At 41.0% G+C, this 13,789-nt stretch overlaps 1 protein-coding gene across 1 annotated transcript; it reads left to right on the top strand.

Annotated features, from left to right (window-relative positions):
* The first annotated feature begins 1,890 nt into the window (after positions 1-1,890).
* Positions 1,891-12,264, top strand: LOC135111767 (ribonucleases P/MRP protein subunit POP1-like). Its single transcript, XM_064025475.1, is given in 12 exon segments — positions 1,891-2,024; positions 3,276-3,376; positions 3,876-3,949; positions 3,951-3,995; positions 4,483-4,719; positions 5,125-5,152; positions 5,155-5,284; positions 5,809-6,809; positions 7,268-7,486; positions 7,984-8,855; positions 10,286-10,423; positions 11,534-12,264. Coding segments are annotated over 11 exon segments (3,186 nt in total). The 5' UTR covers positions 1,891-2,024; positions 3,276-3,291; the 3' UTR covers positions 11,891-12,264.
* The last annotated feature ends 1,525 nt before the right edge of the window (positions 12,265-13,789 follow it).

The raw sequence follows: 13,789 nt of genomic DNA, 5'->3' as shown, positions 1-13,789 counted from the left end.
TTTCTTGCAGATGCTTATAAAGATTTCATACATTGTATATGGAGGTGATGATTGTACAGTAACAAAGTGAAAGAGTTAATAGTTGTGTTCTCATGGGTGTTTTTCACATTAATGGTGTAGAATCCTTACTAAACTGCCATTAGAATTATGTAAACAACCTTGAAAACCTTAAAATCTTCCACCGGAGCCTGTTAACTCTTTCCCTGCCCCGGTCACCCTTTGCTGGCATCCAGGGCACTGCGGAAAGGCGTTTGCATGAACACACGGGGAAAGAATAGAGAGTAGGCGGTTGATTTTGTGTTTTCCATCCTATATAATCATTTAGGAGACAGTAGTTAGAAGAAAAGTGTCTCTAGAAAGATGTTCTCAGTAAGTGAACATTTGTGAAGCAATGAAAAGTTAACCAAATTTGTTCTCATTCAACCTTCTTGGCACCGTAAAAACTGTTTGCAAGGAGACACAGGAGAAAAAAAGGAGGAAAGCAAATGGTTGTTATTTTTTTATTTTGTTTATTTATTTATTTATTTATTAACGATAGCTTAGTACAAAAATAGAGTCTAAAATTTATACGTATTGAAGGGGGAAAATTTGCGTAGCAGAAGAGTTAATTCAAATAGGTTCACATCAAGAGTTCGAATGTGTACTTTAGGAATCCTGAGCTGAGTGTGGTGTGTTTATTGTTTCAGCCTGTGCGTGTGTTGGAAAGCTGCGTGACTTGCACCGCCTTGCCTTTGCTGGGTATTGTGTTTACTCGGTCATTACCACTGGGACGGCCTGGTTTTAGCGGCAAGAACAGTGGTGATGATAATGGTGATACTGATAACAAGAATAGCATGATGCATTCCGTTCTGATAAATCTTTCTTTTCTTTTCCTTGTTTTTCGTCGTTTTGGCATGTGGACTAAGAATAAAAAATATGATTATAGGACCTGTTAACTAAAAGAATCTTAAAATACGTATCTAAAAGAAAATAATTGCATAAAAAGAAATCCCTTATATTCTTTTTATTTAATTTATTTATATGGTTGGCTAGTTACTTAGGTAGTTAGTTCATTTCTCTATTCACTATTTTATATATGTTTTGTTTACTCATTTACTTATTTGATTTTATTAATTTCATTATTTTTCTTTATATTTTTCCCCACTTTTATTGGTCAAATATCTAGAGCTCATTTTCCCTCAGGCAGAAGTGACACAATACTCGTATACTTTACTCCACTACCTACCTTCTTCGTGATGGGAATACTCATACTGGAACTGAATACACGCTCGACTGTGTGAACTGTGACTCTTCCTCTCCCTCTCTCCCAGTGTGATATAAGCTGTGTGAGTGTGACTTCTCTCTCTCTCTCTCTCTCTCTCTCTCTCTCTCTCTCTCTCTCTCTCTCTCTCTCTCTCTCTCTCTGACGAATAATTCTGCCATAACGCTTAGAGATCATAACCACAGAGGAAAACAATGGGGCGTTTCCTTCACGAATAATAAAATACAGAATACACATAAAGAAAAATTAATGATAACTGTACAAAATATGGAAAAAGAAGGGAAGAAATAGTGAGAAAGAAATAGGACTTTTTATAATATACTAGCAGGAGAATACAGAACAGCGAGAGAGAGAGAGAGAGAGAGAGAGAGAGAGAGAGAGAGAGAGAGAGAGAGAGAGAGAGAGAGCTCTAATAAAAGTAAGCAAGCAGCTCCCAAATGCTAATATATATATATATATATATATATATATATATATATATATATATATATATATATATATATATATATATATATATATATATATATATATATATATATATATAGGTGTGTGTGTGTGTGTGTGTGTAAACAAAGCTTTGATTGTTGTACGCAAATATCAGTTCCACTAGTGGATGGAAAAAAATAATAATAACAAATTAAATAAAAAATAGACCGGTGATAGTGCTGCCTGAAGATCATGATCAATATTCTGCACCGTTAAAATTACGATGTAGATATAAACAAACCAGCGTGCGAGGGAGTCAAACAAGAACGTGTCGCCGGTAAGTCCTTGTTATGTGCTTTACTGAATTATTAATATTGTTTTTAGAACGATGACCGTGTTTTGAAGTGTAAGTGTGAAGGGTGTAAGTGATGACCGGTACAGGGAAGAGAGAAGCAGGGGAATTGATCACTGTGCTTCCTTCGTTGTGTGAGTGAGTGATTTAAGAAGAGTGCTTGTGTGTGATTTAAAATGAGTGAGTGATTAAAAAGAATAGGTGAGTGATTTAAAAAGTGTGTGAGGTATTTAAAAGGAGTGAGTGTGTGGGTGATTTAGAAAGAATGTGGGTGTGAGTGAGTCATTTAAAAAGAGGGATTGAGTGAATGGTTTTAAAAGAGTGGGTCAGTAAGTTATTTAAGAAGAGTAAGTGAGTGAGTGATTTAGTGGTAAATTTTTAGATTTACACTATAATCTCCCTATCTCTCTAACTTATCTGGGGGACTGTGCTCCCTGGCCCCCACCCCAGGATTACTAATCTAACCTAACCTAACCCATCTTAGCTGGGGCTGTGCCCCCCTGTACCCCCCCCTCAGAGATACTAACCTAACCTATCTTACAGGGTTGGGTCTAGGGAGTTTTTTGGGGAAGTACCTGTGTCTGTTTCTAAAACTATTGATTTCCCTTAGAAACTCAGAGATAAAGTTTCTTAGAATCCAGTAAGGTATGCAAAAATCACATTCCCAATGTTGTAAAGTATGATGGTGTAAATCTAAACTAATACCAATTTAGCAAGAGTGGCAGAGTGGATGAATTATAAAGAGTGATTGTGTGAATAACTAATAATAATAAATTATAATAATAATAATAATAATAATAATAATAATAATAATAATAATAACAATAATGATAATAAAAGAATGAGTGAGTGAGTGATCCAGCAAGAGTAATGCACTGCAACATTGTGGTCATGTGGCATGGGCACATAATGTTACAAGCAACTTTAAATGTGGTAGACTAAAATAATGGATAATGTTTAAATAACATTAGCATTTTCAACCAAGAGCTAAGTTAGGTTAAGTTTAGACTCAATTCATTAAGCTTGCTGCTCTTCCCTTCATTGTATAGATCATGATTTGTAAAAGTATCATATTTAGCTGAGAAATAAATAGTCAGTGAAAATTTGTAGGGTGAGGTTACTTCCATAATAACTAAAAAGTGTGTGTGTGTGTGTGTGTGTGTGTGTGTGTGTGTGTGTGTGTGTGTGTGTGTGTTAATATGCATATACATGCATCTTTTCTTAATATCTGCACAGATGTACATGCAGAGCCATGGAGAACCTCCCCCGGCAGTGTCAATACCTGGCCCTCGGTGCTGCCCGCATCAGGGAGATCAGGTCCATCGTCTCCAAGCTCGGCAAGTCTCTTAGCCTACTTATGTCAAGGGATTAAAGTTACCAAATATATTTCACCTTAAATATTATTAAGCTTTGTGGATTATTCCAGAGAACCTGATAGGTAGAATTATAGTTGTAATAGAAATAGATCTTATAAACTCCCTACAGGATTAAGTATCTCATCTTAAGAACACAAGAAAATAAAGAAAGCTGCAAGAAGCCATCAGATGTACATGTGGCACTCCATGTATGAGGCATTCCTGTCTGTTTCCACCTATCATCCTCATCCATAAATTTATCAAATCTTTTGATCTTCTCCCTAATGACTCATTAGTGACAACCAGATAGAATTTATTCCATTCATCTACTTATGCCTTACTCCACCTCCCTTAAATACAATGTGATGGTATCCTATTCATACAGTTATTCACACACACGAGCTACAAATTAGTGTTATTACAAGCAATAGCTATGTTGCTGCCCCAGAGAAGAGAAATATCAACTTTGTATAATCCTCAGAAAACTGTGAGCATGGAGGCCGAGCCTTCCAGAAGCTGCCGCGCCACATGCAACGCCGCGCCGTGTCTTCCAACCCCCCACCGCCTCCCTCGCTACCTGCGGGAAAAGCACATGAGAGAGGTGACTTATGGCATTCTCTCTCTCTCTCTCTCTCTCTCTCTCTCTCTCTCTCTCTCTCTCTCTCTCTCTCTCTCTCTCTCTCTCTCTCTCTCTCTCTCTCTCTCTCTCTCTCTCTCTCTCTCTCTCTCTCTCTCTCTCTCTCTCTCTCTCTCTCTCTCTCTCTCTCTCTCTCTCTCTCTCTCTCTCTCTCTCTCTCTCTCTCTCTCTCTCTCTCTCTCTCTCTCTCTCTCTCTCTCTCTCTCTGATGGAAATGATAATAGAAGAAAATTTTGTGTTCATTCAATGAAGTACAACTACTCCTAAAGTAGTCAACTACCACCACCACCACTACCATCACCACCAAACAGAAATACTTAACCAGCTTCCCTTGTCACACACAAGAGAACAGTAACACAGCCATCACACACTCACCACCACACAGCTCACTACCATGCCCACATACAGGCAGCACCTCTAGTAGGCTCTCACCACCACCTCCTCCAAACAGGGCGGTGGCAGCACCAAGCCGAGCCACCGTCCCCGCAGGAAGTACCGCAGGCGCCCAGCAAACCTCCTTCAGGAGTACAACCGCCGTCAGAAGGAATATGTGTGGCTGGAGACACACCTGTGGCATGCCAAGCGGTTCCACATGCACAGGCATTGGGGTTATGCTTTGCCTCACACCCCCACTTGCAGGGGGCACCGGGCAAGCCTGAGGGCAGCCACTACAGGGTGTCTTCTGCAGGTACTTCCACTTTGGTGTTTTGGAACAATGCATGAGGCTGGGTGGTTTGATCTAGAGTGTATCTTTACTTCCTAGGCTCCTGGGGTGTGGTATTGTGGTCAGCAAGACTACCCCTTTCCACCAGGGGTCAACGGGTTAATAGTGGGAATGATGTGTGTGTGTGTGATGCTTTGTCTGGGCTGTCCCATGTGGGATTGCTGGCCTGGTATACAGAAACATAGACTTTATTTACTGGGTATAGTAGGGTGAAAATTATCCCTTTCCACCAGGGAGATGACAGGGCTAAGAGTGTGAATAATGCGTGTATGAGGGTGTGGTGTTTTGTGTGGGATTGCCAGCCAGGAATATAGATAGATCTATACTGGACATCTGGTGTCTGGATATTGATTAATTGTCTGCCTCCAGGATGTGTCTTATTTATGCTGCATAGAGCTGGCGGAGTCAAGAGTACCATCCTTCAGGGCCTGTCCAGAGCCTTGCAGCCAGAGAGTCTTGCTGCCCTTACAAGTCCCCAAGTGCTTGCAGGGAGGCATTGGGTGTCCTCTATGTTCTTCCAGCCTGAGAGGTCAGTTTCTTCTTGTTTTCTTTAGGCAGGAGAGACAGTATGTGAGTGTGATGTGCCTTTTAATTTTTGTCCTATGGTCATCCTTTGTTAACCTTCCTATCACTGTGAAGATTGTTTGCATGGAGACACAGGAGAAAAGAGAGAAAAAGATGGTTAACTTTTGCTTTTTTAGGTTATGTAACTATTTAAGAGAGTTTAGCACACAAATAATTTCTAGAAAAGTGATGGGTATTGAAGGAAAACATTTGTCCAGCAGCAAAAGAGTTAAGGATCTGAGGGTTTAGAGTGGCACACAGTTATACACAAGGATTTGTATTGATTAGTATATGTGCAGGAACAAATGTTGAGTATAAGTAATGTTTTGGAGTGATTTCTTGTCCTCATGGCTAGGTCCAGATAAGTGATGTGTCCTACCTACCATCTGCCTTAGAGTAAAGCCCTTTTAGTATAGGATTTTGTAAGTGAGATGATATTAAGAACAGATTGAAATTGACAAATTGCCAATCTTATACTTTTTTCCACAGACAGCCATATGGTGCACTTGCAGAAGTGGACATCTTGTTTCACCCTCCACAACATAACACAGATGAGGAGGAGAGAGTGAAGCTTTGGGTATGGACTCACCCTTCTGCTCATACTCACATTGTAGAAGCTTTGACTGAAGTGCTGCACCTACACAAAGTTCCTGCCAACAATGAAGACATCCCTGAGTTGTCTGGGAAAGCTGGTGGTAGTCAAGAGGAACTAGGAGGCAAAGAACTGAGAGGTGATTCTGAAGCTGAGGAATGTAGGAAAGAAATGTGTGTAGATGATTTGTCTGAGAGGAAGAATGAGTCTGTACCAGGAAAAGACGAAAGTGCTCAACACACAAAAATGGAAGCTGAGGAATGTAGGAAAGAATTGTCTGTAGATGATACATCTGAGAGAAAAGATGAGGCTGTACCAGGAAGGGAAGATGAAGATGCTAAACACACAAGGATGGAAACTAAGATTTGTAAGGACACACCTACAGATGATGCTTCTAAAGTTAAACCAGAGCCAGAAGAGAAAAGTCAAGTCACTCAAGATACAAGAAAAGACCAGAGGAAAAACAAGACAAAGAAATCAAAGGACGTCAATGCAGAAAAGCTTCAGATGCGAAACGTTCCCTTTGAGAGGACACCAAAATACATCTCTGGTGACAGCAGCACAACCATGACATTGCTCAAGGACACACTCAACAGATTCAGGCTCCTTGGGCCAAGAGCATACGGTGTGTTGTCATCTGCTGCTGTCCCTGCTAACGTGGCAGTGGAGGAGGAGGTGACAGAGGGGATATCCGAATGTGAGGAGGCAAAAGGACCATGGTGGAAGCATTACTACAGTGAGGAAGGAAGGCTGCAGAGTCATCAGAAGCAGGTGGCAGCATGGAAGCAGCTGGCATCCTGTTCTCACCCACCAGGCAAAGTTGTGCTGCCACTAACAGTTCGGGACCCAAGAGTCACACTCCCCACCAAGAAGGTCTCAGTGTTGGATGAAGATTCAGGTAGTGCCTTTCTGTCCATTTATCTTACTGTCAATTCACTATTCTTGTTACATCCACTCCACTCTTGAGTTGCTAGTGATGCAATGAGACATACTTACTGATTCACTGTATTTGACTTTTACTGTACAGAAAAAAGCTGCTACTCTAGATTTGAAGTATCCCATCACTCCTTTTTCTGTCAGTGGTGTCTTTGAAATGTGTACTTTTAACTATCTATTGATAACTATTAAACTCAAGGAAAAGCTACAGCAGTCAAAGGATTAAACCTACACCCAGGTATTCTTGCCCTAAAAAGATCTATTTCATAAAACAGACAAACTTAAGTTACAGAAACCCCAGATGAACTTGACTTTTCAGTAGCCAGAAACATCTTGGTGTCTATCTATTATTCAGTGTACGAGTATTCTACTACATTACACAGTTGACCATTACATTAATCAAAAGGTGATGTATTTCAGATCGTGTCAGGTCAGCCAGCCTCCAGGAGTGGCCAGTAGAGAGTGCCATGTACAGCAGCGACCTCAGAGACTATGTCACACTCTCCAAGGAGCCCGACGCTGCCCTTAACCAGCGCCGCTCACAGTTCCTGGTGCCAGGATCCCAGCTTCCTGAGACACCACAGGAAGCACGTCTTCCTCTGCTGCTGCTCTCCCGGCCTCCAAGTTCTGCTGGTCTTGGTGAGGCGCTGCATTGAAACTTGTCACTGAGTTTTACCATAGTACCATCAAAAGTCTAAGGATTTAATAGGGAACATTCTCATTATCAAAATGTAGGGATAAGTTAGTGTAACCTGTCAGGCCTTGCTGTGAAAGTGTATGGCCAGTTGTGCCAGTTCCTAAGCTCCTGGGGTGTATTAAGGTGGTCCACCAGGGCCCAACAGGGCTAAGAGTGTTAATGATGTGTATGAGTGTGTGGTGCTTTGGCAGGGCCATCCAGTGTGGGATCTCCAGCCGGGTGCATAGATAGATAGACCATCAAGAATATTGCATATTGTCATCTTTAATTTGCCTCTCAGAAGAATATTTAAAAACACCATTGGCAGCACAATGAAATGATCAAGTAGTACCAAGCTTTTTTGTGCCTCTAGTTTTATTTTTCCTTAGTAAGATCAAGAGGCAGTACTCAAATGATGTAACATGTAGTAGTGTCATTGTTAACTAGTGTACATCCCCAGGCAGTGGATGGGATGTGGTGACACCAGCTGGGTGGGGGATGAGTCTGTTCCTGCCACTGGTCTTCAATGGAGGAGTAGTGAATGGACAGCACGAGGCAGAGAACCTTCACCTGGAGGCCCTCACATCCCTCCCACCCCACCTCCTCCCTGACACACCTGCTGGGGACCTGCACTCCACCTGGCTGGCTGCAGAAAGGCACAAGGAGTTCTTCAAAAGGCCGCCTGCCAGCAGACACAACTACATCAAGCTTGGAGTTCAGTTTCCATTTTCCCAGCCTTGGCGGAAACTACTACAGGAGTGGCAGCCGGGGATTCTTGATTTCTTTGTGGTCAGGGATGCAGGGCTCATCCAGTCCTTGTCTCAGCTGATTCACAATGTCAAAAAGATTAGTAGTAATAAGGATGAGAAAGAGGAAGGAGCTAGTGGCACAATTATTTCAAGCACTGATAGCAAAGCAGTCAGTTACTCAAGTAGTAATGGCAATGCTGCCACAAGTGTTGATGCCAAACCTGGGAAGAGGAAAGCAGATGATGATATGAGCTGTAATGAGACCAAAAAAACAAAGCATGAACAGTCAGAAGAAAAAATTCAGATATGTGCTGCAGAGAAAAATGTGAGTGAGGAGACAGATGGCATGCAGGAGCTGACAGTGGCAAGCCCTGTCAGTCTGGTGATGGTGCAACTGGTCCTGGCACACAAGGGCACCATGGAACCGTGTGCCATGGTGTGTCTGCCTCAGGATGAAGACTTCTTTCCTGAAGATGGTTCATTGAGGTTGAGGGAGCAAGGAGAGGCCCTGAAGGAACCCCTACATGAGGACCCCAACCATGACCGCCGGGCAAAGATGAGAAATGAACATTCCAAGATCCTGGTAATGCACCTTTTGATGTATGCTGTTATTGGCTGTGGCATAAATTGATCTCCACCAAAGGCTGATGGGGCTAAGAGTGTGAATGGTGTGTGTGTGTGTGTGTGTGTGTGTGTGTGTGTGTGTGTGTGGTGCTTTGTTTGCCTCCACTCCCCCCCACTGTGGGATTGCCAGCCTGATATATAGATAGATAGATGGATATTATTTATGGCTCAGTAGTCTAGTAGTGTAGGGATCAGCACACTCAGCTCACACTCAAGATGTGATGAGTTTGAATTCTAAACTAGGAAGAGAAAATTTGTGTTAGTCTCCTTCCAGCCTGTAGGCCCTGATCACCAGCTGTAAATAGGTACTGGATGTAAGATGAACAGTTGTGGTCCTGCCTCCTGGGTGGAATGAAAGACTGACAAACCTGCCCTTCCATGTGTGTGTGTGTGTGTGTGTGTGTGTGTGTGTGTGTGTGTGTGTGTGTGTGTGTGTGTGTGTGTGTGTGTGTGTGTGTGTGTGTGTGTGTGTGCACATGCACTTGCTCCAAGAGATCAGAATTAGTCTATGCCATGCTCCAAGGGCTAATGTACCTTAATTAGGTCACTGTCATCATACCACTGCTAATTTTTTTTAACAGTGGTTGTGTGTTCCAGAGAGGTTTATGTAACGTTATGGAATGTGTTTTTGGGGGGTGATGATGTCACTAACGGAAGTTCATAGGCCAGAGAGATAGTATGCTTCCCTCACGCAAGGGGGTTACTGTTGATGAACAGACATAATCCCTGACTCTCACAGGACTCTGGCCTCTCTTCTCTCTCCTCCTCTTGCCTCCTTAAGACTTCATTTCTTCTATAAATAATATCTACAACGTCCAGTACAGGGTCGTCAGCGAGCTTTTCTGCAAAGAAGATCACTGTGAGCGGCCATTTTTGTTAACTCTTGCTGATCAACTGTCCCAAATTTGGCTGGTTTTACATAACCTTTGGAATACACCCTAGGTGTTTGGTACCTGTGGCTTCTCATTAGATGGTGATGGTAGTGATAACGATGTTCACTTGAGAGTATGATAGACATATTGTTGAACACATTTGTAAGCTTAACCCTCTGACTGCTGTGAATTGTCCTCAAGTGAAATCAGTCGTGTTACAGGTTTAGAGTATAATTTCAACAGACACTATTGGCAGCTAAAGGAGGGAATGATGGAATAATTGAAATCTTTTAGTATTTTTTTTTTTTCTTCACTGTAAACTGACTAGGGTGACTCAAAAGTAAAAACAAGCATCATTAGCAGTCATAGCATTAAAAAACTTACTTGCCACATGCTCATATCCTACTAGGGCCAGGTTTATTTGACCATATATTGACTAAGGCAACTCAAACGAAGTAAGAAGTACATCATTAGCAGAGACTTAAACCTTGCCTGCCACATTCTCATCTCCTCCCAGGGCCGGATGAGGAGGGTGCGACGCAAGGCACGGCAGAGGGTGGCCATGGAGATGGATTTTGTGTCAGCTGCCCATACCACTCAGACCCTGAAGGACGCCACCACAGAGGCACTCAGGAAGGTGGACGAGGAGAATGAGGTCAGTTGGGATTTTAGCATTCTTGTGTTCATTTGTGACTCACTTTTTGTTGTCTTATCTAAAATACTAGTTGAAGAAAAGCTAAATACAAGTAAGAGGAGTTTGTCTAGGCTATCTTATGTGGGATTGCAGTCTGGTATATAGATATGTTGATACTTTTAATTTGTGATTCACTTTTATTTTGCCCTGTCTAATCAGCTGATAGAAGAAAAACTAAATGCAACTAGAGGAATTTGTCTGAGACACACCATGTGGCCAGCCTGGTATATAGGTAGATGTAAATAGTGGTAATTTATGACTCACTTCCTTGTTTTATCTAATCTACTGGTTAAAAAAGGGTTAAATACAACATAGGGAGTTTTATCTTAAACTTCCATAAATATAGCTATACTTAGAATACCAAAAATCAAACTTGAAATATTCCTTTTAATACTTGTTACATTCTCACCATCAAGGATTTTACTTCACATAAAGAATACTGTAGATACTAGTGAGTTAAGCATCAGTCCTTTCCCTAGTAAGATGTGAGGGAATGCCTGTAGATGTGTGTTTGTGTGTGTGTGTGTGTGTGTGTTAGTCTTGTCTCAGCCATCACCCCTCACCAGAAACATCAGCTTGGTATTCAGACAGAAACCTAGTAACTCCCTGTTTGGTATCTCCTCATGTACCAGACAACATAGCATTGATGGCAGGTAAACTCATTGCACTAGACTTTCTACTTCCTCTTGCCCCTATCCTGTCCAAGAATGGGGATTAAAAGAGTTAATACTATTCTCAATCTTTCATCCCTTTTTCTGGTAAACTGGCACTCCCTGTCTGCATCTGTATTTCCCCTTCCAATGAGTTAAACTCTTTCAAGAGGGAGTATTGAAAACATTTAAACTCCAATAATTTTGGATAATGATTTTATTTTTATTCATTTATTTATTTATTTATTTTATTTATTTATTTTTTTACTTATTTATTTATTTCATTTATTTATTTATTTATTTATTTATTTATTTTTTTTTGTAAAGGATTGGTGTCTCTGTAGACACTTTTTTTTTCACCCTTTATTTTCGTAGACCATTGCTCTTCTTACAAAAAAAAATAAAAAAAAATTTCTCGCAGACAATCCTCAAGAAGCATTCATCGTACAAAGAGGAGATGGAGAGTGCCTGGCTGATGGGTGCCAACGAGCCCCTGCAGTGCTGTGCCCGTGCCATTATGGGCTACATCACTCATGGCACCTTCAGCTACTCCCACGGGAAGGCAGCCGGCATTGGCTGGGTGGCATTGAAGCCACTCCTTCGCCTTCTTGAGCAGTGCAAGGAAAACAGAGGTCAGAGTAGTTTGTTGGAAGCACCAAGTAGAGGAAAAGGCACCAGAAGTCTCCCAGTGCTGGTGAGAAACCCATCCACTGTTCAGTATCGCTGGGCACACTTATCCTTGGTAGAGAACCCACCTTCAGAGGCAACATCAGGCTAGTAGTAACAGCACAGCAGAGGTTCATTTGGTGTCAGAAGTTGGGCAATCTGCAGCAGTCACTCCCACTGTACTCTCTGTTTTCCCTGAGTCTTAAGTCTGATCCACTGACAGTCTGTCTGCTTATATGCCAGGCTGGCAATCCCACATGGTGTGGCCCAGGCAAAACACCTCAGCCAAACATGCATCATTCACACTCTTAGCTCAGTCAGCTCCTGGTAGAAAGGGAAACCTTAGAAAAACAGAACCAAATTGAGAGAAAATGCTTAACACAGTGGAAGTGAGTGAAGCAAGTTGAGTGTTTAAAAAGTATGTTACAACTAAGACAATTGTTTGGCCTAAAGACTGTTAAAGAATAAAAACTTCTATTCAGTACAGCACACTGGCATTCTTCTTCCTCAAAGGGAAAAAGGCTGACTCAGATTTTGTTCCAGGCAGTAGATATTCAGTAATGTGACCTTTTATTACCTCCCAGACCAAACAATCTACTAGTAATCTTGTCTTGGAAATGGATCAGGCAGCCATCCACTCTTTCAGTGTCTGTCAAGTGTTCTCAAACGTTTCGGAATCTTATTTTGAGTTCTTTAAACAGCTCTAGTGAAACTTATTGCGATTTTCAAAGATCTTTTCAAATTTCCAGTGATGGTTAGATAAATATTTTGAGTCTTCAGTGGTAAAGACAGCCATGAGAACCCAATTATCATGTGTGATCTTTGAAGACTGTGTTTATTTATTTATTTATTGATTTTAGTTATTTATTTATATTTACCTTTTTTTTTGTTTATTGGTTTATTTTATTTATTTATATATTTATGTACTTATGTTAAACAGTTCTATTTTATTTATTTATTGTGATCATCTCTATGGAGTTTATAAACAATCCCAATGAGCGCCCAAAAACCTTGAAGAATACAGGCCTTTGTTGCCTTTGACAGTAGAAAAACAGAGGCAGTATTCTTCCATCATAGCCACAGAGACCGCGACCAGGCACCACCACCTTACTCGCACTAATAAGCTAAACATTATCGAACGCACAGGAGAAGCACGTGTCTGTTCTTTCTGGGTGACCGCACTTGCACCCTTATTCTGAAACGCTATACTCTCACCACAGCGATGATTAGACGGTTTCTCAAGTGTTTTTTCATGTTAATAGTGTATAAATCCTGTGTATCATCAGAAACAGAAACACCCTTTGCTCTCACTCGACTATTTTCAAAGATCACAGATGATTAACTGAGTTCTCAAGATTGTTTCCATTGTTAATAATGTAGAAATCCTGTTAGTCTGTCATTAGAACAAAAAAAAAAAATACGTAAAAACCTGTGAATGTAGTGGAGGTGCGGCGCAGAAATGTTTCAGAATATGTTCTTTAATTGCGCTCGCGAGTTGCTGAAATTATTTACTATACCTTTGAGTTAAAAATTGCAAGAAAATATGAATATTAATTTAGTATCGTGTGCATATTGTCCGGTGTTAAAAGGTACCTTTCATGGACTGAAAATGCACGGCAGGGAAATGGAAAAGTTAATCTGATATCACATGCAAATTTACAGGTGTTGCAAAATGAGAGAACGAGATGGCCGATGTTGGTATTGATGTGTGTGTGGTTAGTTAAGCAAAGGTTTCCAACGATGTAATAATCAAACATATGCCTTTTTTTTTTTTTTCGCGTGGTCGTTGAACTCTGTAAGAAATCGATACGATGGGAAGGGAAGCGTGCGTGGAAACACCTCTTGGAACACAGATACTGATAGATAGATAAATAGGTGGACAGATACACCGATAAGAGAGTACATCATTTCGTTGTGGCTATCGGTGCTTCGCTATGAATGATAAACTACAGTAGACACATCGATAAATAGATAGATACGTATTAAAAAAAAAAAAAAAACATTGATAAAT

This window comes from Scylla paramamosain, chromosome 22, assembly GCF_035594125.1.
Source record: "Scylla paramamosain isolate STU-SP2022 chromosome 22, ASM3559412v1, whole genome shotgun sequence".
Lineage (NCBI taxonomy): Eukaryota > Metazoa > Arthropoda > Malacostraca > Decapoda > Portunidae > Scylla > Scylla paramamosain.
Note: the sequence above shows the minus strand (reverse complement) of the source record. Positions and strands in the feature narration are given on the sequence as shown.